Source organism: Tyto alba, unplaced genomic scaffold (genome assembly GCF_018691265.1).
Source record: "Tyto alba isolate M040663 unplaced genomic scaffold, T.alba_DEE_v4.0 Super-Scaffold_33, whole genome shotgun sequence".
NCBI lineage: Eukaryota > Metazoa > Chordata > Aves > Strigiformes > Tytonidae > Tyto > Tyto alba.
The window spans coordinates 16872127-16898087 of record NW_024881308.1 but is presented as its reverse complement, the minus strand read 5'-3'; the positions used below and the strand labels follow the sequence as shown (position 1 = coordinate 16898087).

At 45.4% G+C, this 25961-nt stretch overlaps 1 protein-coding gene across 3 annotated transcripts; it reads right to left on the bottom strand.

Annotated features, from left to right (window-relative positions):
* Nucleotides 1–1154: 1154 nt before the first annotated feature.
* Nucleotides 1155–25703, bottom strand: CSNK2A1 (casein kinase 2 alpha 1). Of its 3 annotated transcripts, none has more exons than XM_042800898.1 (13): nt 25583–25703; nt 11972–12171; nt 10815–10926; nt 9795–9896; nt 9323–9373; nt 8465–8524; nt 7685–7768; nt 7174–7284; nt 6253–6354; nt 5254–5354; nt 4397–4545; nt 2985–3071; nt 1155–2496 (listed from the first exon to the last, which is right to left on the bottom strand). In XM_042800898.1, exons 2-13 carry the CDS (start codon nt 12070–12072, stop codon nt 2381–2383), a joined length of 1176 nt encoding a protein of 391 aa, XP_042656832.1. In that variant the 5' UTR covers nt 12073–12171; nt 25583–25703; the 3' UTR covers nt 1155–2380. The 3 variants fall into 3 exon arrangements, with proteins under 3 accessions (XP_042656832.1, XP_032839731.1, XP_032839730.2); XM_032983840.2 differs by lacking the exon at nt 25583–25703 and adding an exon at nt 18067–18160; XM_032983839.2 differs by lacking the exon at nt 25583–25703 and adding an exon at nt 12381–12530.
* Nucleotides 25704–25961: the final 258 nt, after the last annotated feature.

The following is a 25961-nucleotide window of genomic DNA, read 5'->3' as shown; positions in this document are numbered from 1 at the left end:
TGCGCAGCACGTGTGTTCCCCCCTCCACCCGTACATTTATTTCGAAGTTTTTATTAAAAAAAACCCCACCCTGAACCCGCCGCGGCGCAGCTTCTCCCCAGCGCAGCCAGGGGTGGGTAACACGCCCACCCCCGTATAAAAACACCCATAAAGCCTCTCCCCATAACCACGCGGGGCCGCGGCCGCGCTCAGAACCGTCCCTCCGCACCCTGGACCCCCAGCCCTTTGCCATCCCCTCCTGCACTCGGCTCATCTGCATCTCTCACCTCGGAGGTAGCACCAAGCACTGGGGTTTGCAAACCTCCCTCGCTTGAAATAACAGAGAAGGAATTGGGTTCAATGTCCCGCGTGGCTCACAGCCCAGCGCAAACACGAGCTGTCCTTCCGTCACACGGGGTGCTTTTACGCTACAGCACATCGCGGTAACAGTCAACACGGTCCAACTTTCACATCACTCTAGGATATAAAAGGTTAAGCGTGGTGTTTTCCCGCTAGATGAAGTCACAAAGGAGAAAGCCACCCTGGTGCCCGTGAAAAACCTCATCTCCCCCACCCCTGATCCTCACAGAAAGGGGCTGTGTTTCACATGCTCCTGTTTCTCCTGGGTGGGTTTAACCCTCCACCCTACCTCACAAAATTAACTGAAGTAGCATGGAAGTAGGTGACCCTCACCCCCCTCCAAAGCCCAGAGAAGGCTGGGGGCTCAGGGGCCCAGGACAAGCAGCCGCTGCGCCGGCTTCAGGCGAGGGTGTCACGCAGAGGGACGGGCGCCGTCGTGCTTACAGCCAAGCCCCCAATAAGCCTGATGTGACTGAAAATAAGTCACTGAAATGCAGAGACTGTCAAAACTAAGAATTTCAACTCTCCATCCACTGGGGCTGAGACAGAAGAGGAGGTTTTGGAGTTGTTTTTTTTTTTTTTTTTTTTTTTTTTTTTTGTTTTTTGTTTTTGTTTTGTTTTGCTGCAAAAGATCCTTCTCCCAGGAGATACTCTGGCTTGTGACGTTTGTGCCAGGCTCCTCTGCGTTGCTCACCCTGCGAGGTGCGTGGGGAGGGGGATGCGGCCTCCCCAGTACGCGTGGGGCTGTCAGCCCCGCCGCTGTCAGCGTGCCACCACCCCAGGGAGGCCTCTACACAGGGAGCTTAAATCTAACCTCGATAAATAAAACCAAATGTTTATTTACACCAAAGAATTCCAACACTGGATCTTTCACATATGAAGGACAAAGTATATATACACAGCAAGGGGTAGCAGGGCTGTAACAAGGGTGCTTTTCTGTTGTCAATGATAATATTTGTCCACAATTACTGATCTACCATTTCAGTTTAAGTTAACGTCTGCTCGCTCCTTCCTCTCAGTGCATATTTACAAGACTGTGAGGTAACTGGTATTCTCACCACATGGCACGTGAGGGAGGGGATGGTGGGTGAAGATGTGGTATCGGACTTGGCGCAGTCTGATTTTTCCAGCTTTAAGTAGCCACCAGCTTGAAACCTATATAAACAATTTTAAAACAATATACCCAATAACAAACTAATTCCAGAGATCCAAGCCAAGCAATGGCAGGAAGGACCCTCCATGAGAAAGGGGCTGATCAGAGCTGGGCTTACTCTACAGGAGCACCTTACTCGGGGAGGGGGGGGGGGGGGCAAGGACTCCAATTGGATCAATAACTTCATCTTTTAAAACTAAAATAACATGCAAGGGGGTGAGTTGGCATTCTGGTTGGCTCCTAAGGAGACATGATTCAATCCAATTAGGGTTTCAGACATTATCTGCACTTACTCCTTTTAAGCTCATACCACCTCTCCATACTGGAATTGTCTCCTCAGTGTACCCCAGCCGAGTCATACGCAGGACATGGGGTTAAAGTGAGTGGTACTTTAAGAATCCCCCTCCCCTGCCTCACGAAGACTTGGTTTGGTAGTCTCTGGAGAACAGCACAATCCCCCAAGGTGTAGGCTCATGGAGGAGTAATGGTGGGAACATGAAGAGAAGAGATTTCCAGCAGGATGCAATAGCTTGGAAATGCTGTTGATTCATCTTTGTTCTTAAATGAAGAGTACTTTTTTTTTTTTTTGGGGGGGGGGGTGGGGGATGGGGGGAACTGTCCGAGAAATATTCCATCTGTAGGTATTTTCAGGGAATCCCCTGAGTTACGAAAAGTTCAAGTAAAAAAAGAAAAATCAGCCTATAATAATTTTTGTATATAATGACTGAACTACTATAAATCCACAAGCAACAGTTCAGACACGGTGCCTCCAAAGCGTTCATCCCCTCCCTTCCCCTGCCAGGCACGAGCTGCGTCCTGAGGAGAGGTGGAGGGGGAAAGCTCTTCCCCACCTGACTCAGCTCAGGCAGCAGGAGACAGAGCCCATCACTACTGCTGAGCGCCTGCAGCAGCTGGAACGGGCATCCCCAGAGTGGTGGTGGCAGAAATGACGGGTGAGCCGGCTAGAGGTCCAAGGGGTGAAGGTGTTGGCACTGAAGAAATCCCTGGAAGAGAGACAGGTAAGCAGGAATTAGAGCGGAACCCAGGCCAGCTCAGCTTCTTCAGTGAAGCGGTATCTTTGCAGGTCAGTTTGCTGCTGCTTTGTTTTATTTCCAGAGCTGCCAAAACAAACTGAGATTAAAGATCTGTAGCTGCTCTCTGCAGCCTCTGAAAAGAGTGCAGATTTGGATACCTGCAAGCGTCACTGACAGGCAGATGTCTGGCAGGATCACTGTCCTTCAAACTGCTGCCAAAAAAATCCAACTACAAAGCACTTTTGAAAATGAGACCAGAAAAGCAGGTCAGGCTACAGCGAGGCCTTATTTATCGTGCCCTCCCACCCACTTCTTCACAGCCCTCCTTGCCCTTGTCACCAGTCCCAGGAGGTGACTTAATGCCCCACCAGCAGAACTCACCCTCCTGGATCCTCACATCCACACGTATAAATGCTTTAAAAGGCCATGCACCGAGAAGAGTCGATAGCAGAACTGACCTGACATCATACTCGCACTGCTGACAGGAGTGCTGCCACCCGGCATGTTGGACGAGCCCATCCGAGCTTGGTCTTTCACAATGGGATCTAGGAAGAGCAACACTACCCTTAGGTGCCGTGTTGCCAGACAGCAGCTGAAGCACACCGACTGCCCGTGACCTCTGTGCTCAGCCAGGCCTGGCAAGCTGCCTACGTCAAATAATATCAACCATCATGCACCAAAACGCAGAAGTTTCCACCAACTTCAGTGGGAAGTGCCCAAGAAGGTACCAAGGTAACATCATCAGTGAAAAGTCACTAAAACGGTGCACTTTGGAGTTCAGCAGGACTGCCTGACAGGAAAAGCTGAAGGAAATTAGGGTGAAGTTGATCTCCTTTTTAGGCTAAGCAACAGCATAATTGCATAAAGCCAAACCCAGAAAATGGGTGTAGCAAGCAGAAAGATTATCACTAATTACAATCATATGTCATGTCTCTATACACATCCCACAGCAGCCTGTGAGCTGTAACGAGTGTCACTGGAGATTGTTGTCTTCTGTAAGATGTTCCCAACTTACTGACTCTATTTTCAGCTGCAGATAAATAATTCTACCTGAACAGAGACAATCCCTTGCTGCCTCCCAGGCCTACTGCATCAGAAAAGGGAATTTCAAATTTTGCCCTTCCTCATGCCGAGTTCCATACAACCTGTATATCTACTCAGACACAGGTTAATTTAGCTGTTTGTCCAACTCTCATGTTCCAGCCTTTCAGCTTTACTAATGCTCATACTTGCAAAATGTTTCACTTAAACATTTCCCACAAGCGTAACAGATTTAGAATTTGTTAATTACACAAGTCCATTCAGCAGCAAGAAAAAAAAACAAAACAAAACAAAAACCTTGAGTAAACACTCACATTTTGCATTGTTACAGCTGCTTCAAAAACCTAAATATCAAGGCTTGTGAAAAACTTCAAGCATTTAAAAACATTGACTACTGAAAGTTACATTTTTGCTGGCAAAACCAAGACTTGCCTATACTGTTTGCTAAGGTACACATTTAGCAACAAAAAGAGTTAAGAGTGCCTGTTTTGCAAGAAACCAGAGTTTGTTTTATCAAAACACAGGAACCCCTGTGCCCAGACACCTGCTGGAATGAGCATGGATTTAGCACCAAAGCTTTGTTAACACAGTGCTGCTCATCCACCAGCCTGACACAGGCATGTAACACTTGGTTTCCTCGGCTGGTGCAGGTGGCAGTGCCCTACTTTATCCACCACAGAGACGAGCAGCCTCAGCTCCAGCGCAATGATTTACAAAGACCATTATTATGTTGCTGTTCTTAGCTCCTATCTGCGCAACCTACAGGAAAGGAGATTTCCCAGAGGCAGAGCTCTTTGGGCAGCAGATGATGCCAGCAGCTGATACTTACAGAAGTAGGGGTGTTCCATGGCTTCTCTCGCTGTGAGTCGTGACTGGTGATCATACCGCAACAGCTTGTCTAAGAAATCCAGAGCTTCTGGACTCACCAGATGTTGGTTCTCACTGTGAACAAAGCGCTCCCATCGCTTACGGGAGTGTCTGCAGAAAAAGATACCCAGATCAGGCTAGGCAGAGGACTGCAACGCCCAAATTCACTTTTGTAAAGAGCAAGAACTGTGACAGATGCCCGGCTCCGAGAGGGGCCGCTGCTTGGGGCTGAGCTGTGCCAGAGCACCAAGCGGCAGTACACCGTGTCTCCACGCGGCGGCACAGCCACCGCGGCCCTGGACAGCGCGAGGACTCAAGTTCAGAACGGGTTTACAGGCCTAAAATCCCAGCTCATGTTCTTCTCATGCCCCCCACATTAGTTCCTTGTAGTTCTGGTATGCGTCTCACAAAATAACTCTGAGGGAAGAAATACGTAAATGTGATCTTAAGCAGTGCCTGATTTTCTGTGCTGCAATTCTGAGAAACACAGTTCTGGTTTTGTTTTTTTTGTTTTTTTTTTTTTTTTCCCCCCCCAAAATACTGGGGAGAGCGTTTGGCCTTCATGCTTTACGCTCCAGCAGCTAATTCATTGCCTAGATGATATTTAAAAAAAACCTTTCTTCAAGTCCATTTACAGAAAAAGGATCCTGGGAAGCACTGGCAAAAGGGATCAAAGGTACAAAGTGGTAGTTCTCAAGAACCCTGGCTCTGATTTCCCTCAGAAGCATATGTTTTTGTTTACTTCAAGGTCTGTTGACAAACCAGTAGCTGTCTGGGTCAACCAAGAGCTTATGGTAGCTACTCTGGACCTTGGCTCACCTGCCCAAGATGTCATTGAAACGTGGATCCAGTTCAATGTTGTATTTGTCAATGTAGTCATACAGATCTTCTGTTCCCAGCACCTTGGCTATCCTCACCAGCTGGGAACAAACAGAAAAATAAGTCACTGCTGTGAGGGTATGACAACGCCAAAGCCAGCGTGAAGATACAGCAGCACATTCCCCTGGGAGCTTGAACTTGATCTCAGTGGTCTGAAGCAGCAGCCACAGGGTCATCCCATGGCTCTGACTACCCCGGCCACAGACAATCACAGGCATCACAAACATGCCTCCGCTCACTGTCGGAACTCAGTAACCCAAGGCAGCCAGGAGGACGCTGCATACCCTAACATCACTAAAACCTGAGACTGTACAACATTAACTCCCTTTGTAGCAAGAAAATAATCAAGACCAACAAGGCGGGGAAGGCAAGAATAACTGGTCAAAAAAGCAGAAACTCTGTAACTTGCACGTGAAGGGCGAAACGCTACCCCGGAGGGCTCTACAATGAAGGTTTGAGAACAGAAAGTCACTGTTCTTGCATGTCTGCATGTTAGCTCAGATGCAGAGCACATGTCAGAATATAAAAAATTTGGCCTAAAGGCAACACATCAAAGATTTCAGAATCTATATAAAGCTGTACCAAATTCACAGTTTCTATAACAGAGGGGAGGGAGGGTGGATAGTGGCAGGGGCTTTCCCCATAACGTAACCTCAGCAATAGTCAATCTACATACCAGAACACACCAGCCTTAATATAACTACTGTTAGAACTTTTTCCAGATACCTGAGGAACTCGTAAGTACAAAGCACTATAAATCTATTTCTATTTAATTGGTTAGATAATCTGGCACACTTGAGAACAGGAATGTGGCTTCAAACTGAGCAAAGACACCATCAGAAAAATGCTTGAATAATTCTTCGGATCCCTCGATGGAAGTGTAAGCAGGAAACCTTCATTGCGCTAAGAGAACAGAGATTGTACATGACCAGCTCTCACCTGATCATAGTTGTCATGGCCATGGAAAAATGGCTCCTTTCGGAATATCATACTAGCCAACATGCAACCCAAGCTCCACATATCCAGACTGTAATCATACATCTGTACAAAACCAGAAGGACAATTCAATTTCTAATGAATTCAGCAGAACAGACTCCCAATACCAACAGGGTCCCCCCTCCCTCCAGTGATAAAAAAATGCAGCCACATTACTCTGGGAACAGACTGCAGTATCTTCATCACTAAATCCCTGCTCAGCTCAGTGTTCCAGTTACTCAAAGTGGGATACAGCAATTAGCAGAACAGCAGGTATCCTATTTCTATCCTTGTCCATAAAGACATAAAAGACCAGTGCCTTTTTCTATTTTCACTGCAGACTTCAATGTCACAAATCATTGAGAAACACTTGTTGAGAAGGAAAACATCACAAGAAGCAACAAAAGGAGTGGACTCCACAAGGTACATGGGCACGTGAGGAAGTGCCTTAATTCAGAGCCAGCACGAGCTGAAAGCCACCAGTAACGCTGCTATTTCCACAGTGCAAACTGCCTTCAGATATGGGGATGTTTTTATAGCTTGGTTTAGAAGTTCATGCAGTACTAGCTATTCCCACAAGGGCTTTGTTTCATTCCTATACCTTACTTCAAATGCAGCCTTGCAAAAAAAAAAAACAACCCAAAACCAAAAAAACCAATTCAACATTTGTATTCCAAGATCCATGATGGGGCTCTTCCTCAGGTCCTGAGACTACTCATTAGTTTCTTTAATTCAGTGGCTTTATAGCCACTGCTTTCTGTGATACATTTTAGAATGGACTGGCTTTAGCTTCAGGTCTCTAGATACCTGAATTTCTGGATTTCTACCATGAATCAGCACAGACTTTCCATACAAAAGTCAGTGATAAATGCTGGTAATTCTTACCTGATAATCTACAAGGAGTTCAGGTCCTTTGAAATATCTGGAAGCCACTCTGACATTGTACTCTTGGCCAGGGTGATAGAATTCAGCCAAACCCCAGTCTATTAATCTAAGCTAGAAATGGTAGAAAACAGAGAAAAAAAAGTTCAAGGGATGCTCCAGCTCCCTACTAGCCAAATCACGCTACAGGTGAGCTTAGTCTGAAGCTTCATTTGCAAGTCTCCTGTGTTCAATTAATTTGAAGTTGATCAGAGTATCTGTTTAGATATTCTCCCCAAACCCGTATCACCAACTAGTCTAAATATCTCTCCTTACCAAGCCTGCTTATGTGTCACATGTAGCCCATAAAAACTCACGAAAAGCAGTGTACAGAATTTCAATTTACATTTCTCCACATGACAGAAGTGCAGTCCCCCCTCAAGATGTCTGCCAGTACCACTACACAGGAGTACCCGAAAGGGATCCTAGTTTGCCAAGAGAAAAATAGGAGCTCTCCCTGCCCTCCCCCCATTACCTTTCTGTGCTCGTGGTCAATCATGACGTTGTGAGGTTTGACATCTCTGTGCATGATTCCCATGCTATGGCAGTAATCTAGAGCCTGTAGGTGACATACAAAGAAACAGACGCTGGAGTCAGAAGAACCTTTCAAGTTCAATCATATTTGAAGTATTTCCACATATACCAAGTCTAGTTAGACGGCAAGACTTTACTGTCTAGTGTTATATCCTGGACTAGACTTGCAGACCACAGAAGACACCTCTGAAGCACCCTCTCAAAGGGAAGGCCCAGCAACAGAAGTGTTTTGACTTCATCTCATGTGCTTCCCTCATGGACAAAAATGGAATTTCAGAGCCCCTAAGAGGATAGTTACTAGGCACTATTGATCAAATAAGCCTGGCATTCTCCTGACTCCTGAGGAGAAAATACTTGTTTCAAAAGAATGGACAAATGCATTTGACTCACATTACATTAGAGAACAAAATCAGCTAGTAACAGCTTATAATTTTCTGTTTTCAGAGGCCACATGTACTTTTGCTTTAGGATCTTAAGTTATCTCGGTGTACCCAAAGACTCTGCTAGCCTCAAAAAAAAAAAAAAAAAAGAACAGAACTAGCATTTGTTTCAAAAACAAGACTGGACAACTGATACTGACTTTATATATCTTTTTTCTGCCCACTTCTTCCATAGGCTTTCTTTTCCCTTTCCCCCCAGTAAGTGACATGATAAGCACCTCTACAGGAGTAGCTGAGTGCAAATCCTGGAAATAAACCAAAACAGCAAAGCACCAACTTACCTTCAAAATCTCATACATGTAGAATCGAATATCATAATCTGTTAATGTCTGGTATAATTGCTGTGGGGCACAAACACATCGTATCAGTGTTCAACACTCAAGAAAAAATACCACATCCCTGCCAATCCAGAATAACCCAGCCCTGTTCTCTGCTGCTGTGGTTCTCCAAACCCATGTGAAGGAACAGCAAAAGTTTCCCAAGTTACTCAGATCCCACACCCAACTGATCAGTCTGTTCCTCTCCCCTTACAAATCACATACAGAGTTTACTTCCAGCTCTGCTCAGACAGTACATTGTGGTTCCTGTCACTAACTCCCTCAGGTAACACTTGCCCACCACCAGCACGATGCATTATGCCTGCAGACTGGATCTCAAAAAGACCAAGGGTGCTCTGCAACATTAAGCAGCTATTCCAGATAACACTGCACAGCCCTTCTTTTCCTGAGGCAGGTCAGTAGTGAAGAGCACAAAGAAACATCTAAATTTCTTTTCCCAGAGGTATGGAAAACGACAGAAACAGCTGTCCACATTTAAAATGGTTCCAATAAATAGTTATACACTAAACATAAAAGGAAAATGTTTCAAAAAGACAGGTACTGATGGTCCACAAGATAACGGATTAATTTGCTCCGAAGGTTAGAATACCACTTGCAATCAGGATTCCCATCTTGTAATTTCTGCTAAAGGACTAATGATAAACTTCTGTCCCAAGCACGTTTACCTTTAAAGACAGTTACTATGTTGGAAGCAAATGATTAAATAACCTGCCTGCCCCTTGCATACTCCCTTTTCCCCAGAAAAACATTACAAGTGGCTTTCAAGTGGAAAATATCAGAAGTTCACATGCCACACTATACCTTAAAGTCTGTGTTGTTTACATGTTCAAAAACCAAAGCGGGTGTCCGAGACTAAAACAGAGAGAAAAGTGTTCAGCCATGTTAAGTTGAGATACGTTCTTACTTAGGATAATGAATTAAACCACTTTTATTTCTAAAACTGCTAGAAGCCCCCCTGCCTCAGACATACTCGTGATTCCCCTCAGAGAAAGCAGAGCCAAAGCCCGCAGCCCCTGGCAGCACTGTCTGTATGATGAATTAACTTGTCTCAGTTCACTGGTAGCTCATCCTGACGGAGTGAGGAGCTGAAGGGACCTGTGGGGGAAGGGCCCTCTAAAATAAATTAATCAGATTTAAGAGCTGATCTGATTAAGCAACTCAAAAAGCAGGATTTAAGAGCAGGGGAAAACAAAAAGCCAGATCAGAGCCAAAGTCAAACACAGCAACTTCACCAGTAACCCCAGTGTGCCCTTTAAGTTCCTTCCATACTCACCACAGGATCTTTTACTATATCTGCAAGAGTGATTATATTGGGACCACCTCGCAAGTTCTCTAAGATCTTGATTTCACGCTTGATTTTCTTCTTTTTAACAGGCTGAAGAATAGAAACCCAAAGCGTAAGACAAAGCACTCCAATAAAGTGAGACTAATAGCTCAACATCCAGATGACCAAGGTAGGTGACTGCAAGCCAGCAAAACACCTCTGAGTCTTTGCAAATTAAGTTCAAACAGCTAGACCTTGTTGTTACCTGACTACGCACAATTCCACTAAGGGCCCAAATGTCTGCAGCCTCCTTTCTAACCAGACAACCCTGACAGCTACAAACATTAGTTTCATGTGAGTGAGGATTAGGAAGATGCCTTTTTTGTTTGTTTGTTTGTTTTGTTTTTTAAAGCTGTCTGAACATGATCTAAGAGTCCAAAACTTAACTGTCATGTGGTAAATTTAAAACTATGAGAAGCCCATGAGCTATCCGAGGGCCACCGACTGAAGGTACTTCACCACTCAAGCCTGTGGAATAACCAGCATCCAGGAGATCCTTACTCAAGCTGGAAGGATATTATATGTGCAGTGGAACATGCAGAACAGAAATTAAAATTTTAAGGTTAGCAGTCCTTAAATCTAATTAGTAGCTTTAACGGACAATGATCCCCCATTACCTCACAGGGCCCTGTGCACATGACAGCGTGCCAGGGCACTGGTAGTTAGACAAGGGGAGAATTTTCTAGTCAGCTCTCGAAGTGTTGTTTAGCTCCAAGTAAAAATGTGCTGCTCATCAGGACTTTAAGATAGATGACAATTCCTTACAGGCAGAGATGTGACTTAATAACCAAGTGTAGGGTTTCTATTAGGGGGCTCCAAATGATGGCCCATTTCACTGAACGACACTCCAAAGCCAGCTTTTCTGAATTTCAGTTTTAGAACATCAAACATTTTAGATGAAATGCAGCACTTTCTGGCCTCCTGATCACCTCTGGACAGATTTTATCTTTTGCCCAATCCCCAGCTCACCTTGAGAATTTTAACAACTACTTTTTCATTATTTGTAATGTTGATGGCTTCAAATACTTCACTGTATTTGCCTCGGCCTAATTTTCGAACTAGCTGGTAGTCATCTTGATTTCTGTGGAGATAAAAAGTAAGAGTTCCAAAGAGCTCAGTCATTTCCATCACAATTTACAAATTGCTGACACTAAATCACTGCCTCACCTTCCAGACAAAGTGGATTAACTAGTGTCTTACATTTCCTGAATGCCATGATTAAGAACTAGAAGAGAAACAGGGAGCTTCTGCTTGCTCAAGTTAAATTCAATCCAGAACTTATTTCTTCTGTAGTAGGTAACATAAGACCAACTATGCATTTCCAGTATTGGCAAATGTGAGCTATCCCTTCCACTGGTCCCTCTGCATTGGGAACCTACATTTTTTCCCAATTTAATGTTGTTAAAAATCGACAATGCCACTAAGATCAAAAATTGAAGTGCTAACCTGTTTAAAAACAGACTAGGCATGGAACACCACCTATGCTCAGAAGACTGTGTACATTTCAGAAACCAGGAACTGCAACAAAACTGAGGGCAGAACTTCATCTGGGCCCTGCTATACAAAAGCAGGAACGCAGGAGCTATGAAGCTGGCATCACTGCTGTCCGATTCTTGGACGGTTTAGTCATGAGCTCAATTTAGACACCTTCCTTCAAAAAGAAGCAGACATGTCTTTCCCAGTCGCTCGCAGAGAGCTGAGCCATAAGTCACAAAATAGCATGTACCTATTTAAGTCTGCTGAGCCTCTTCACTCACACAAGTCAGAAGCAACTTCAGATGTCTTTTAACTTCTTTCCAGCCTTCACCCAGGGCTGTTTAGATTGTTCCACAAAAGGATTTTCTTCCCCCCAAAAGGGGATGTTTCCTGACTACCTGGCAAAAATTCTTCAAACTAAACTCTTAAGGAAGCTGCTGAAAATGCATCTGCGCTACTGGGGATTTAAAACTTTGACAAGAAACACTTTTCTGAAGAAAAGTGGTGAGCCTATCACTTGCCATGCACACTACACATCTGCCAAGGAGCACGAAAAAGCCTAACGCAGCACAGGTGCCTGAACTCCCCATGCACCACTACGCAGGATCCTACAGGGTCCAGGGACACCCATAAGCAGCCCAGAGACCTACCCCCACTCGACAACATGCGACTCATAGTCCCAGTACTCCCGGGGTCTGTGTGTGTTCACATCCGTGTAAACTCTGGCCCTGCTCGGCACGGGTCCCGACATATCAGACAGGTTGGCAGGCGGAAATGATGAGATGTCTGAAATCAGAGGCCACCCAAACTGTAAAACTAGACAGAGGATAAAGGCCTCAGATTCTTCCACCTGCAGAGAAAAAATAAACCAGAGGTTGAAATCTCAAGATACTATAAAAACATTTAAGTTAATCATTAAAAGCTGTCGAGGAGGAGAGGCTGGAGCCCAGCCGCAGGCCTGGGATCATTTGTCAGAGCTTGAAAACAACTTGTCTGCTCTCCCTCACACAGGACAGGACCACTTGACCCCACTAGCAAATTTAACACCCCTGCACACACCTTGCAACTTTCAGTGCGTCGTTTCCAACTTATGGTTGTTGCAAAGGTAACGTTCCAAAAGGGAAGAAATGCAAAGGGCTCTGTATCTGCAGACAGACTCCTCCCTTTCAGCTCCAAACTGAAAGCAACAGCCATCGGCTGCACTCTCTCCCCCATCCAGAAGTCTTGTGCCATCCTATGTAACCAAAACACCTTGTTAACTCGAGGCTGCACAACTTGTACTAATAAATGATGCTGCAAACATGATGCTGATAGGTCAACAAGGATAGGTGCAACCTAAATTAAGCACTTTCTGAAGTCACAACTTAAATCAGGACTTTGGGATTTACTTGCAATTCTTAAAAGGACTGAAGCCTTTCACATGACACACAGAGAGGTTTGTGTAGCTATGTTGATTCATTCTGTGGAAAGAAAAAAACTCTTGAACTGATCCACCACTACTCTGCTCTTTCCATCCACTGGAAAATGCAGGTACTAACCAAAGCATTTATGTACAAAGCAAGGTTGGTCAGCTCAGGAGCAGGCTTCTGGAGGAGAGCAGAGAAAACCAGACACTGTCAGAACACAGATCTTCTCGGTTTTTAGCACCCTCCCACCCATATATTACTGTACCAGCTTCTGTAAAACAGCTTAACAGCATTTCAACACAATCATCCACGATACTTTCCGCACAAGATAAATATTTAAATGCATTCACCTGAAAGCAGCATCAGGACCAAAATGTTATCCAAAGATAAGATTGCTGAAGTCTGAACACCACTCTGGGGATTTTCATAGCACAGTATTTTTCCAATTTCCACATACTCTGAAGGCTTTTGGTACTCTGTTCATGCCTTCCTGCACTGACATCTCATCCTACCACCTTACAACAAACACCTTTTACACCAGTGCCCACCTGGAAGTGAGCAAGATTTCCAGAGCAGGCAGCCACTGGGTCTCATTTCTGGGCTAGCTTACAGAAAAAAGCAGCGCCACGCTGTACAATGCAATTAAGTCTTAGCACAGACAATAGCATTCTCCAGCAGATGTAGGACATTTATACTGATAGACTACATCCACGGTAATTAGACTATCACGAGGAAAAGTACATCCCCAGCAAGCAGTGAGACAAGAAAGGGCATTGGGAAGAACTCATAGAGGCCAGTCATTATGAACTGTTCAGGGATGAAACGGCTCGAGGATGCTCAGAAGACTTCACATCAAACTGAGACAGCCAGGAGCGTTCTGCTGGGATGGCACACAAGTTTCGGTCACAACTTTCTATCGTTCAGACATTAAATCCGACTGTCCAAAAGACAGTGGCACCTGTGTTGGACTGATGCTTTACCCAAACACTGAAAGAAAAATTCTGCTGCAATGGTCTAAAGATGTTTCCTTGCATTCTTGCAAGGATTTTGTAATCATCTCCACTTCTTTGTCCTTACAATGTGATTTTAGCAAATGTTGTTTTACCATTCTTGAGACTAGTCCAAGTAACTCAAGAGAAATTTACTGCAGATCAAAGACAAATACTCTAACTTCTGAATATTTAAGACAACAGTAACTTACTACAATTTCATACCAAAGCATTGTCCTGCCTAAAGTAAAAGTAGTGCCTCTGCACCTCAAATCTTTCGCCACGAGTGAAAGCTGATACACTTCTAAACATTTAAATACAAGAATCCCTTTGTCAGCTTTCAAAATAACTTAAAAGGAAGGAAGCTGAATTGGAGCATGAAAGAGTATTGTTTGGTGTGTAGCAAATGGCAGGGACTATACAGCCCTGTTTACAGAAAGGTGCTCAATCAATGGGCAACGCTACAATGTAAACGAATATAACGTATTTATTTCCTATGCCAATCTTAGTCCTTCAGAGGAAATGGGCAACTGCCGGACTGCAAGAGGAAGCAATAGCCCCATTAATCAGAAATTTATCAGAAAGACCTAGAAATCTGCTCAGAGCAGTTAGTTTAGGCTATAAGGATACATCACACGAGAAGAAAATTCTAGGAGCGAAATCTATCGGCAGCGTCCCATCATTTCTTTGAGGCCTGCAGTGCCTCAGTCTGCTGCAAGGACCGCGGCAAGAACCCCCGGCTGTGAAGATGGTGGAGGACCTGGGGAACACAGCCCTGCTGCCCTCCGCCCCGTCACACAGCTCCACCAGCAGCTGGTTCCCATTTGGAGGCAGAAACGTCCGCAAGGTCTCTGTGGCTTGGGCTAAAGCCCCCCCGGGGGGAGGGAGCTTGGCAGCACGGGTTATTTTTTGACCTACTGACACACCGAGGGGGTTGAAGGCAGCTCCAGGTAGACAGGGTTGCGGTAATCCAGCCCCAAGGTTAAGAAGGGACACGGCACTGTTTCAAAGTCCACAAGGAAGGTGTGACTGAGGCCTCAGCCCAGTAAAGGAAGGATGGGGCACTTCAGCCAGGTGTTCAGCTAATGGAAGAATATGAAGTATTACTTAAAAGTAATAAAAAAACAGCTTAAAGAAAAAAAAAAAATCTATTCCTGGACAAAATGTTAGTCCTCTAACAAAATACACTTTCAGAAGATTAGGCAGCAACCATCTAAGACCTCAAACCATTTATGTGGTGTGACTCAGACACTCAGAAATTAGATGTACATTCCAAAAATGTATTCAGGCATTAACAGAGCATGCAAGTTTACTAGAACACTTCTAGGACAGTGAAACACATTAGATTTCAAAGTTTAATCACTGTTTTTGTTTCTCCTCATTCCATGTACTTCTGGCAGATGCACTGGCTAATTTCCTCTGTCCAATGCTCCTTGTGTAGGAATTAACTGAACCTATACATACGATGACTTAGCAAATTTAATTTTTAAGCACAGCTGAGTATCAGTAAAGAACATGTGACTGCTCTACCTCATTCAGCCTAGCAACATCAGTTTCAGCATAGACAAAAATAATAAAAAAGAAAAATCAATCACATTATCTAAAGATAGATCAAGTTTCACAGTGGATATTTTTTGTCATGGAGCTCTAGCCTAGCACAAGCTGTATGCTGTAACAGACTGCTCAGAGAAGGGCTTTTTCAGGAAATCATAGACTATAGCTTCTAAGAATGGCACACAATGCCTATTTACGAAGGTAGGTATTATTGTCTACTGCTCTTTATACAGGAAGAGAGAGTCTGCACAGATAATTCAGATTTAAAGCAAAGTTACATACATACAGAAACTTAACCTGCCTGAAAGCTCACTCTCTGCTCAAAACCCCTAAGGAATTTGTATATGTTTTACTTTCACTGCCCCTGGAGAGGGATAATTTTGCAGTGGATCCAAGCTCTTTGACAGAAGGGACCAACACAAATAGGGACAAATATTGGGGACAGGTGTGGTCATGCAAAAGTCAGTTTAGCTTGCAGTTTTAAGGCAGAAAATCTATAGTATGAATGGTGATTACACCTAGACGAGATGATTGTCCTCAACTTGTTATAAAGGGTGAGTTCTACTTCTGCAAAATCCAAACAGAACATGTCATTTATTAATTCCTGCATTAATGCCACATTCATAATTTATATTGGGAGAGACTGCTAAAAGTAATCTAGGCAAAGCAGATCTGATGAGATCAGGTTGCCATGTCCAGTGGTCTTGAGCATTTCCAACTAACACAGTGCATCTGAAAATTTTGATTTCTCTGGTAGGGAAGTGCTTAACTAGGAAACATAACCATGAGCTTTTAGGCAATATCCCAGAGGTCACGGAGAGAAGAAGACAAAGCCTCCAGTTACGGTCTGACACACGCTGTCCAGTGCTAAGGCTTGCCTGTGCAAGGACAGAAAACAGCTCTTCTGTTTTAGCACTTGTGCTGACAGCCCTTGGGAAGACATCACCGAAGAGCACTCATGTGGTAGCTATGGCAAACCAGCACCACGCAAAATTTTTGGTGCCTGCATAGGCTTACCCTTAAAAATGTCATTTAAGTATTAACACACTGATAATTAGCTCATCTCTTACACAGCATCCTTATTAAGAACACCCCACAGGACCCTGCTCATCCCACGTAAGAAAAAAAATCACAAGAACATGGCCAAATACAGCACTGCCTGCACTACTGATAATTACTCCACGGGAGTGCCCAAGAACCCCAGTCAAGAGATAAAAACATTTGTGCTACCACCATATTAAAATTATTAAATTGGAAGGTCTATTAATTAAATGAGAACCGTTCTTAGAAGTCTGAATTATTCTAACAGTAGCCTGTTGTCTGAGCAGCACAGCAAGCTAGCCTTTTTGTGCCTAAAGTTCAATAAAATGGTAAAAAGCTTCTCAATGTTCACTTTGAATTTGACTTTTAAAACATTTTAACTTAAACCACTGTTACAACACCCCTCCTTTTTAAAAAGGGATTTTATCATCCTTACAATGCACTCTAATCCCAATAGCAACCCCCATCCCCACGGAGGACTTGACTTTTTGTACAGCACCTATACCCAATTAGTATAGGAATTTCCTTCGCCCTCTGTCCTTCCAGGTGTATTCACTTAAAGCAAGTAGCAACAAAACATAGCCAAGAAAGCTGTGCAAATTAGTCTGAGAAACACACATACTTAGCCTCTAGTAAAATTCACCTCTTTTTTAGTCACGAATAACTGAGATATTGGAATCTTTTTTGTTTCTTTTTCCCCTCCTTTTAAATGGAAATGTTTTTGGCTCGGAGCTGCACTCAAGCAGTTACTCAGAACCTTAAAAATACGTTCAACCAGTATGACTCAGCACACAGACAGACTCCCAGTGAGCTGGAAGCCAGGAGCTTCCCAGAAGACTGGTGTCCCAAGGAACCTGCAAGGGCTATCCAAGTGATGACCTTTGTGGATAAGGTTTGGAGTATAAATAATGCATCCAAGAACACGAGCACCACCTGACACTGGCCTGCCTGTGGATTGCTGCTAACAGCACAACTCTCCCCCAGCGTGAGCGGTGTACTGCTGGGCAGTTCCAAGTCCAGCCAGAGCAGAGTGAGCAGTGAACTACGTTCAACACCACATAGTTATTACCAACGACCCACCTGAACTCAGGTTCAGTTAGCAGAGGGCAGTCCCAAAGGAGTAAGATAGGCTCCAAATTGCATCAAACTCAAAGAGCCAATAAAATATTTCTGTCACTCTGTGAGTTCTACATACTGTCCCAGACAACCTCATCTTCCTCTCAAGGAGAAAGCGAGATGCAGGTTGCTCAAGCAGCTCTAGAGACTTTCCTCTCACTTCTGCTTTCCCCATGTAAGCTCATTACCAGCAGTGATTGTGCTAGACGAAGACTGTGAACAGGCTAAGACTCACAGCAGCCGGTTCATTTTGAAAAAAGAAAAGCTCCCTGTCAGCTGAGAAGAGCAGAATTACAGTAAGTAGCCTGGAATCAAAAGGTTATTCCTTTCTTTTATCCACGATTGCAAGTGAGACGTTACCTTTCACAGTAAATGGCTCAAACCCAAACTCTGAAATCATGAGTGTTTAATGTGCTTTATTAGTGAAAGGAAGCATTACAATCATCAGATAAAACTGATTATGATTCTCTTCACAAAGCCCATTTATCCCTCACCTGTAAGCCTCCCAGGGAAGGAGCACTTGCTTCTTTAGAGAATATCTAGTATTGGATAGACACCACTGAAATTAAAAGATCAAGACATGCTTAAATACTACGGTACAGCCTGCTAGCAGCCAACATTAACCAAATCCCAGCTTACCTTTAAAAGAAGAAGTAATAGTAACCAACTTTATCAAAAATATGTTCTGTCTCACAAAAGAAATCTGATTTGCGTTATTTTCATGATGCTGGAACTACAGCAGTATGAGTATGGAACAGATGACCTCCAGAAGTCTCTTGCAACCTATATTTTTCTATGATTTTATAGCTGAAATAGAAACAAACCTGGATTAACAAAACTGACATTTTTCATCCTTTCCTGAAGACCATTTACCTACTAAAGGGACAACATCAATACAAAAGCTGATTTTAAAATCTAATTGAGTGAAACAAAAAAGCTTAGGTTTGAAATCAAACTTTTCTCTTGCTGATTTTTGGAACAGCACAGCCTGCTCTCACTACATTTTTCCACCAAAATTATTTTCCAGATTTCTTTTAAATAGCTGGTTGTGTCCAGCTCTGGAGAAATAACAAATCATGATATATAACAACCTTAACATTCTCTTAAAAAAAAACCAAAACCAAAACCAAAACAAAAAACAAAAACAAAAAAAACCCCCACAAACAACCAGAAACAGTTGTGATTAATTCAAAACAAGACACAACCAGTCACTAGGGAAAACAGTTGACAGGTTTAGCTAAACTGGAAGAAACATCTTGGAGTAATTCTGTACTAGCAACGTCCTAAAATTGAGACTAGTTCTTCCTTCATCAGCTTCACTGATTCCTCCCCTGAATTCCTCGCAGTCGCTGCCAATGAAGAAGTCATCCCTTGCTATGAGTATCACAATCCATATGGAAGTTACAGGACAGACCATGAAACGGTTTTACTGTAACTCTGTATTTTATAACCTCCACAGTCTTGGGGAAAACGTAACTCTCCCACTTTGTAAGTGTGGAAAGCAGCATCTACCAGGTGGGATGTTCTCCAGGTTGTCCTGGCAGTACCACTGGTGCCCACATGTTCTCCTAGCAGAGGTTCTGTCAGTCTTTATTTTTGTTCAGACCGGTAATAGCTACATTTTAGTGGAGCTTACATAGACCCTCTACAGGTCTCCAGCACCTCAGGCCTAGCTGGACAACTGTCATCTGCAAAGCTTCAGTGTTGGCAACAGCATGTGTACCCTGGGCAGAACAGCCAGGATTTTCTCCAGCAGCTGGAAGCTGCCAGTGACAGGAACACTCCTCACCCCATCTCCTAAGGGATTTTATACAAAACAGTCAGGCAACTTCAAAAGCTCTTCTCTTCCCACTTCTCCCCAAAAATCACGGACTCTCCTTCATACTTTCAGAGCTAAGCTACTCCACAGCACACAGAGCAAAGGGAAAGCTTTTCCTAACACAAAAACTCAAAGACTCAGCTTGGATGAGGCCGTGTAGCCGCAGTGGGCAGTGACACCAGCAAGACACCCAAGCCCAGCCGCCGAGTGCAGGCCCCGCTGCTTTCCCACGCTTGCGGATTCTCCTGAGCTTCCCACAAATCACAGCGGACATCCTTACTGACAGTCTCGAAGACTCCTGACACCATCATCAAACAAAAATGGCTATAAACGTAACCAGGAATTGCCAAGCTAGCCTGTCCGTACACACACACACAAAAACAGAAATTGGTGACAATACTCTTTGCCGGCACCTTCTCCTTGCCCTGACAGTCCAGGCTGAGCAGGAAGCACAGAAAAGGCAGTGGGGCTTTTTTGGAGGCACATCTCTTTACATCTGACCTAAAGCCAAAGCAGGAGCACTAAAGCTCCTACAACTGGAGCTTTGGACAGTATTTTCCAAGAAATTAATTACCAAAACTACCATTTCCGAGATCCTGGCAACACCACATAACTCTTCCTGAAGGCTCATGAAGGGGAATGTTTCAGCACCACAACAGGCTCTTCACAGCTGACATCAGGTCAACTGGCAGCATCCTCTGGAAAGTTCTACCTTCCTAATTACTGCTTAGTGACACAGTTGTTTTCCTCATTAATTAGTACACCCTGAGTACTGACAGGTCAATCGTTCTGCTGATTTGACTCCTATGGTTCACATACAGAGAGTGATTTAGCTAGAATTCAGACAACTGAACTGTACCTGCCACCTGTAAAAGTTGTATGTTTTTAATTGATCTCGTCATGGAATTCCTAGAGGCAGGAACAGTCACCAGAGCAAACAGATAAACCCGTGTACATTGCATGTAACTATTTCTTCAGGAAATCCCTGTGATCAGCTGTTCCCCTCAAGCAAGCAACGCACTGCAAACCATCTTCACCATTCAGCTGGCATCCAGAAAGCTCAGCAAGAGACCTGCCAGAAAGTATAAGTTCTAACGTAATTCTCTAAAAATTCATCATTATTAGCACAAGACAAACCTAGTTACAACCGTTCTGAAAGTCAAATGGAAAAAAACAGCTATTAAACTCCAGAAATCAGCACTTATTATGCACTGGGTACCCTAACACACAGCGAGTGCTGGGTTTACACAGCTACAGCCAGACGGGCAGCTCTCCCAGACATTGCAGGTGATGTAAATGCAATGATTAAGATTTTAATATTTCACACAAGTGCTCTGGAGATTAACTGAAGCCTGGTGACCACAGCATTCATCACTCAGGGTAACCCACCCACCCCACTGTGGGCCATGTGCAAGGACGAGTTTGTCCATCTCCACAGGATCTTTCTTCACACCCTGCAATCACCCAGTAAAGCCACTGCACAGCATTAAGTCATGACTTAGTATGAGTATACATATATATGCCTGATAAGATGAATATGTTGGACATATGCCTGGATGCCACACATTATAAACATCTAAACTTGTAACTCTATTTGTAAACTCAGTTGAAATAAATCTGGATGCTGCACAACTTCCTCAGTGAGCATAAAGCTCTCCTTTTCCTTCTGGAGTACAGTCAAAGCGCTGCTTAATCTGCAGAAGGCAAGACTGGAATTTAACTGCACACAGGTAACAGAAATCTGTGACAAAACCTGTAAGAGAAGGAACATCACAGGAGGCCTTTCTTTTCTACACTGGAAATTTATTTGTCGTGCACAACCATGCTCATCCATTTTCAGAACACTAAAAATAAAGATTTACTGACAACTCATGCACACGTGTGCAAAGATGGGCTGAGAAACTGCCTTCTCTGAGGGCTTTGGCAAGAACATGGGAGAGGCACCATTTCATCTCCCTGGACACGCAGCAGGACTTCGGGGACACCTCTTCACAACATGGTGAGACCTCTCCCACCCAGCAAAAGCAAGTTCTGGCACGCAATTCTGTGTCAACACTGCAGAACACGCTGGACTCTCCCTACACTTAGCTTGATTAAAAAGATTACTCTACCCTTTGGTTGTTCCAGAAGGTGCAAGGGCAGAGGCCACCTTCTCTGCAAAAACGGACTGAATAACTTCATTTTTTTTAGGCCTGCTGTTAACACTCGTAGACACAGTATCCAACTGGCAACCTGCAGCTAAATTCCACCTTGGCCCCAAATTATTTTCTGTTTCCATCTAGTACACATTTTATTCACCATTCACTTCAAGTAAATTGCCGTAATATAATCCAGCCATTAGATTAAGCAGCTGGACAGCCTGCTTTAGAAAGTGTCTTCCTGCAAATGGTGATATTCCTTAAAAAAATAGGAATCAGTCATAAGAAGGACATAACCTAATTCTCAGAAATAAACTCTGTAGAAAATTTAAATTATTGAAATTGTAACCTTCCAAATGTGAGTCTGTGGTGGTATTGTCTCGAGTCCACAACTCCTAGGCTTCCCCTCTGCTCTTCAGCTTCCCAAAGCAGCAGCATGAAATGGATAATAAAATCATTTGTTTGAATAAAATTGTCCAGAACAGTCTGAACAAAGGAGCATGTACGACTCATGTCAGGCTCACTTTGCTGCTCCTCTACTGCTGATGCCTGAGCAACAGAAGATATCCATGAAACATTGACCCTATGACCACATCAACAATCCCATTTCTTATCAATCTTTCCTACTGACAGATAGGTTTGGCACCTTGATGGCAAGCGGGGTCCAAAAACCAGCTTGTAAATACACTCTGCTTTCAGCAACAGCACTAACACCAGATCAGAAAGCTGCAGTCTCCTCTTCAAAGCAGTTTTTTCTAGCTTCAGAGGAAAACTCTTTTTCTCCAGTTAGGTTCTGTAAATTCCAGGAAAGTCAGCTCTTGGAAGCTCCTGGAAGGAGATATCCAAACTCAGAAAAATTATCCAAGAGTTGTCTTGCAATCAATGCCAGATAATGTTTGTAGCCAGACTGAGTCACAGCAGTCCTTCCTGAACTTAAAATCTGTGGAGTTTATTCTCTCAAGACCTTTATGGGACAATAAAATCTAAAATGGCATCAATCTCGTGCAGATAATTTATAAAACAGATACCTTAATGTAAGCAATTCAATAATGGAGGAACAGTGGAAGTGACAGGTCTGGTAACCCAGAAATAAATCCCTGCCTCTTCAGAAATGTGACATGAAATTAATCACACCACCACAATGTCACCCATTTGCTTCCCCTGTCTTCCTTTCCCTTATTCCTCAGGGGACAGGAGGAAAGACGAAAAGAGAAAATTAGTTCTGTAAGGAGAAAATGCAGAGAAAGAATTCAAGCGGAAGGTATAAGGACACCCGCCATTTAAAATTGGGAAAAGTTACGTCCCCGTCCCTTTTATCACAGTAGAAACACAGTTTCTTTCTCTACAACTCCATAAATCTATAACCAGCTTTTGGCATCCAATATTCCCAAGATTCTTAACTCAAACCCATTTCATGTCTATGCACCTAACCTCCACTACCTGACAATGCCCCAATCTCAAACACTACAGTCTTTCTGTGTCTCACCTTCAGGAAACACTATTTTCCCCAGTAATCCCCACCCACTGGTTTGCATCTTCATTCTCATGTTTCATCAGCTTTTTTTCAAGTAAACAAGTACCATTAACTGCCCCTGCTAAAAACTAAACTCTGCTTAGTGTCATGAAACATTCCATGATCCAGTTTCCTCCGCATTTGCTAGAGCCTACTGCCAATTTTACTACCCCTCTTCCAAAGAGCCACATTCCAAACAGAACCCATGTGCCCTGTCAAACCCTGAGAACCTGTTCTGAATCCCCCGCTTGGAAGTCTCTGCTTTCTCCTCCAGCATCCCACTCTCTCACCACATTTTTCCATACTTTGTGCCTTATACCCACCACAGCACGTTACCTGGCTGCTCTGCTATATTAGCTTTCCCTCCTCTGCTACAGCCAAGGCCGAGACGATGTTACCTTCCTTGTTCCAGGGTTGATGTTACCTTCCTCAACCCCGTTTCAACTCCTCGTGGGCAGCAGCCAACGCGGCAAGCTCCCTGGTCTGAGCTGAAGGACGTGTACACTGAACTCTCTGCTTCCGCCCACACTGGGAACTAGAAGACAGTGAGGTTTCACCAGCAATGCATAAATAATAGAAACCATATTACCAGGTAACAGAGAAAGGTGAAAAAAAAACCAAACCAAAACAAAAGGAAATCTCTCTCCATTGCCAAGATGAAAGGGAAGGATCACTGCCTATCACCAAAGATCTACATACTTCACGCTCAGGCAAAGGTCTGGACTTTTACAGTAAGCCCTTCTCTGTCAGGAGGCATCCCAAGAGCCAGACTTCCAGCTTCAAGACACAGGTGGGTCTTCTCCTGAGGGCGGAGAGCAGACTGCCTTGCACATGGCATCAGACACTCTTCTGCCCATAGGAGCCACATCCTATTCCAGTTTTCTTTTTCCAGTTGCAGACACAGAGTGTGTGTCCACAGTGGACATACCGCTGCCGGTGTGTTTTACCCAGGCACGGCATTGTGCTGTAGGAACCGGAGCATTACTGGAGCTTTAGGACTAGTTAAGGAGCCGACCAAGCTTCACACTTTCCACAAATCCTGCCTAAAGTCTTTCCAAACATGGTCTCCCCTCTCCTAGCACAAGCTTCGCCCTTTTCTACATGATGCTAACATGAACAATGCACAGGATGAGCAACTTCTCTGTAGCTGTGTTACACCCGGAATCCGCGCTGGCAGTCCCATCCAACACACAGGTCAACTGGCAATACAGTGTGAACACCAACTTCAAGTCTGAGCATTCTGAGCAACTACTATGTTTTTGAAAAGAGAGAGCCTTCAAAGACCAAACTCAATTGCTACCTGCCCCCAAGCAGAAACGCTGCTGTCTTTGTGTGCTCCTCTCTAAAAAGATGATGTTGCACAGACGCGGAATGAGCTCCTCTTCCCAAACTGTGCCCGGAGCACGCTGCCGACAGAGCTTACACGAGCCAGGCGAGCACACAGCGCAGCCACCTCCAAAGAGATGTGAGCAGCACCCAGTTTCACAGCCTGGCACCCGTGGTCAGTGCGAGAGCAGCTCTGAGACCCCAAACAGGTGGCAAGTTTGAAAAGCACAACACCCCGCGCCACTGCAGACCTCTCTCTCGGGTACTGAGGCTCACCCCAGGCGCAGAGGACACCACCACTGAACAACACAGGCTCGGGATCCATAAATTTAGCTTGCAGAAGTGAGGTACATGCCCTCCTGAGTCTCTGCACAGATCAACCACTGCTGTCAGCAGAAAATATACCGATGACTGAGTGTTCATAATCCAAACTTTATTGGTTGTACCTAAAGCCCTTAGTAAGAAAGAATAAAGTAATCTGACAAACAACACACATGGGGTTTCATAATCTTATCTGCCCTTTCGTTTACAAAGCATATTTTACCAACAGCCACACAGCCTGTTGCCCCAAGGCACAATTAACTAAATTACAGCAGGGGTGAGACTGACCACCGCTGCTTTCAGAAGAGAAGAGTGACTGGTGTGGAAATCTGTGAAAACCACCTTCCCCTCCACCCGGTAAGGACCAGAGCAGAGTCCCTGCACAGCTGGGGGTGGGAGCAAGAAGAAACAGGCCTCTCCTTGCCCCCTATCCTCCCCCCTCCCCAACATCCCACTGCTTTTTGGGGCAGAGCAAAAAGGCAAAAGAGAGCCTTTTAGGTAAATAACAGCTACACCGCCTGAAAGTGCGAACTGGGCGAGCTGAGGGGGAGGGGAAGGCTACCCTCCTGTGGGGCCCTGCCCTTCCTGTGCGGCCGGGGGGCAGCGGGCGGCTCCGTGGCCGAGCCTAGGCCAGGCTGAAGGCAGCCGAGGCGGCCCCCCCCGCAGCGCCCTGCCCTGCTCCCCCTCCCCGGGGTGGGGGGGGGGCACGGAGGCTTCCCTCCGCGGGCGAGAAGCGGCGGGCCTTGCCCTCACCGCCGCGCAGGGGCCTTCCCGTTCCTCCCCGCACGCCCGTTTTCCCTTCAGCGTCACCGGGCCGAGACCCCCCCCCCCCCCCCCGCTGCGGCCCAGCTCCTCTGAGGGGCGACCCCGGCCCCTCATCCCACACCGTGAGGGGCGGGGAACGGAGAAGCGGGGGGGGGGGGGGGGGGTGCGGCGCGCAGGACACACAGCGGCGCCTCCCTCCCGTCGACCCCTCCGCCCGCCCCCCGCCACGGGGCCCCGGGAGAGGCGCCGGTAGCCGCCGCGGCCCGCCGGTACCTGCCGCGGCCGCCCGCTCGCCGCCCGCCCGCCGGCCGCACACAGACAATATGGCGGAGGCACAAGGCTCGGCCGCCAGCCGCAGGGACCAGAGCGAGGCGCGCCGGAAGCGGAAATCCCGCAGCCCGCTGGCGCGGAGCGCACCGCGGCGGCTGGACGCGCATGCGCGGAAGGGGGGGGGGAGAGAAGGTAAAGCGCGCCGCAAAGCACTATGGGGGCTGTAGTCCGCGGCCGTGGCGGCGCCGGGAAGCCCCAGGAGTGAGGAGGTTCGGGTTTTCTCCGTGTCCCCGGTACCGGTCGCCCGTCTGAGGCGAGGCGGTGGAATCGTAAACCCGGTGCGGCCCGCCCGTGTCGGACCCCCCCCCCCCCCGCGGCCGCG

What these genes read in the sequence shown, in the direction of transcription:
- CSNK2A1 (XM_032983839.2), bottom strand. Translation starts at nt 12,515, where the DNA reads ATGGCTGTTGCTTTCAGTTTGGAGCTGAAAGGGAGGAGTCTGTCTGCA. An exon ending in ACATGTATGAGATTTTGAAG is followed by an intron (nt 7,769 to 8,464) that starts GTAAGTTGGTGC and finishes TGTCACCTACAG; the next exon opens with GCTCTAGATTACTGCCATAG. An exon ending in TTCAATGACATCTTGGGCAG is followed by an intron (nt 4,546 to 5,253) that starts GTGAGCCAAGGT and finishes CTTTTTCTGCAG; the next exon opens with ACACTCCCGTAAGCGATGGG.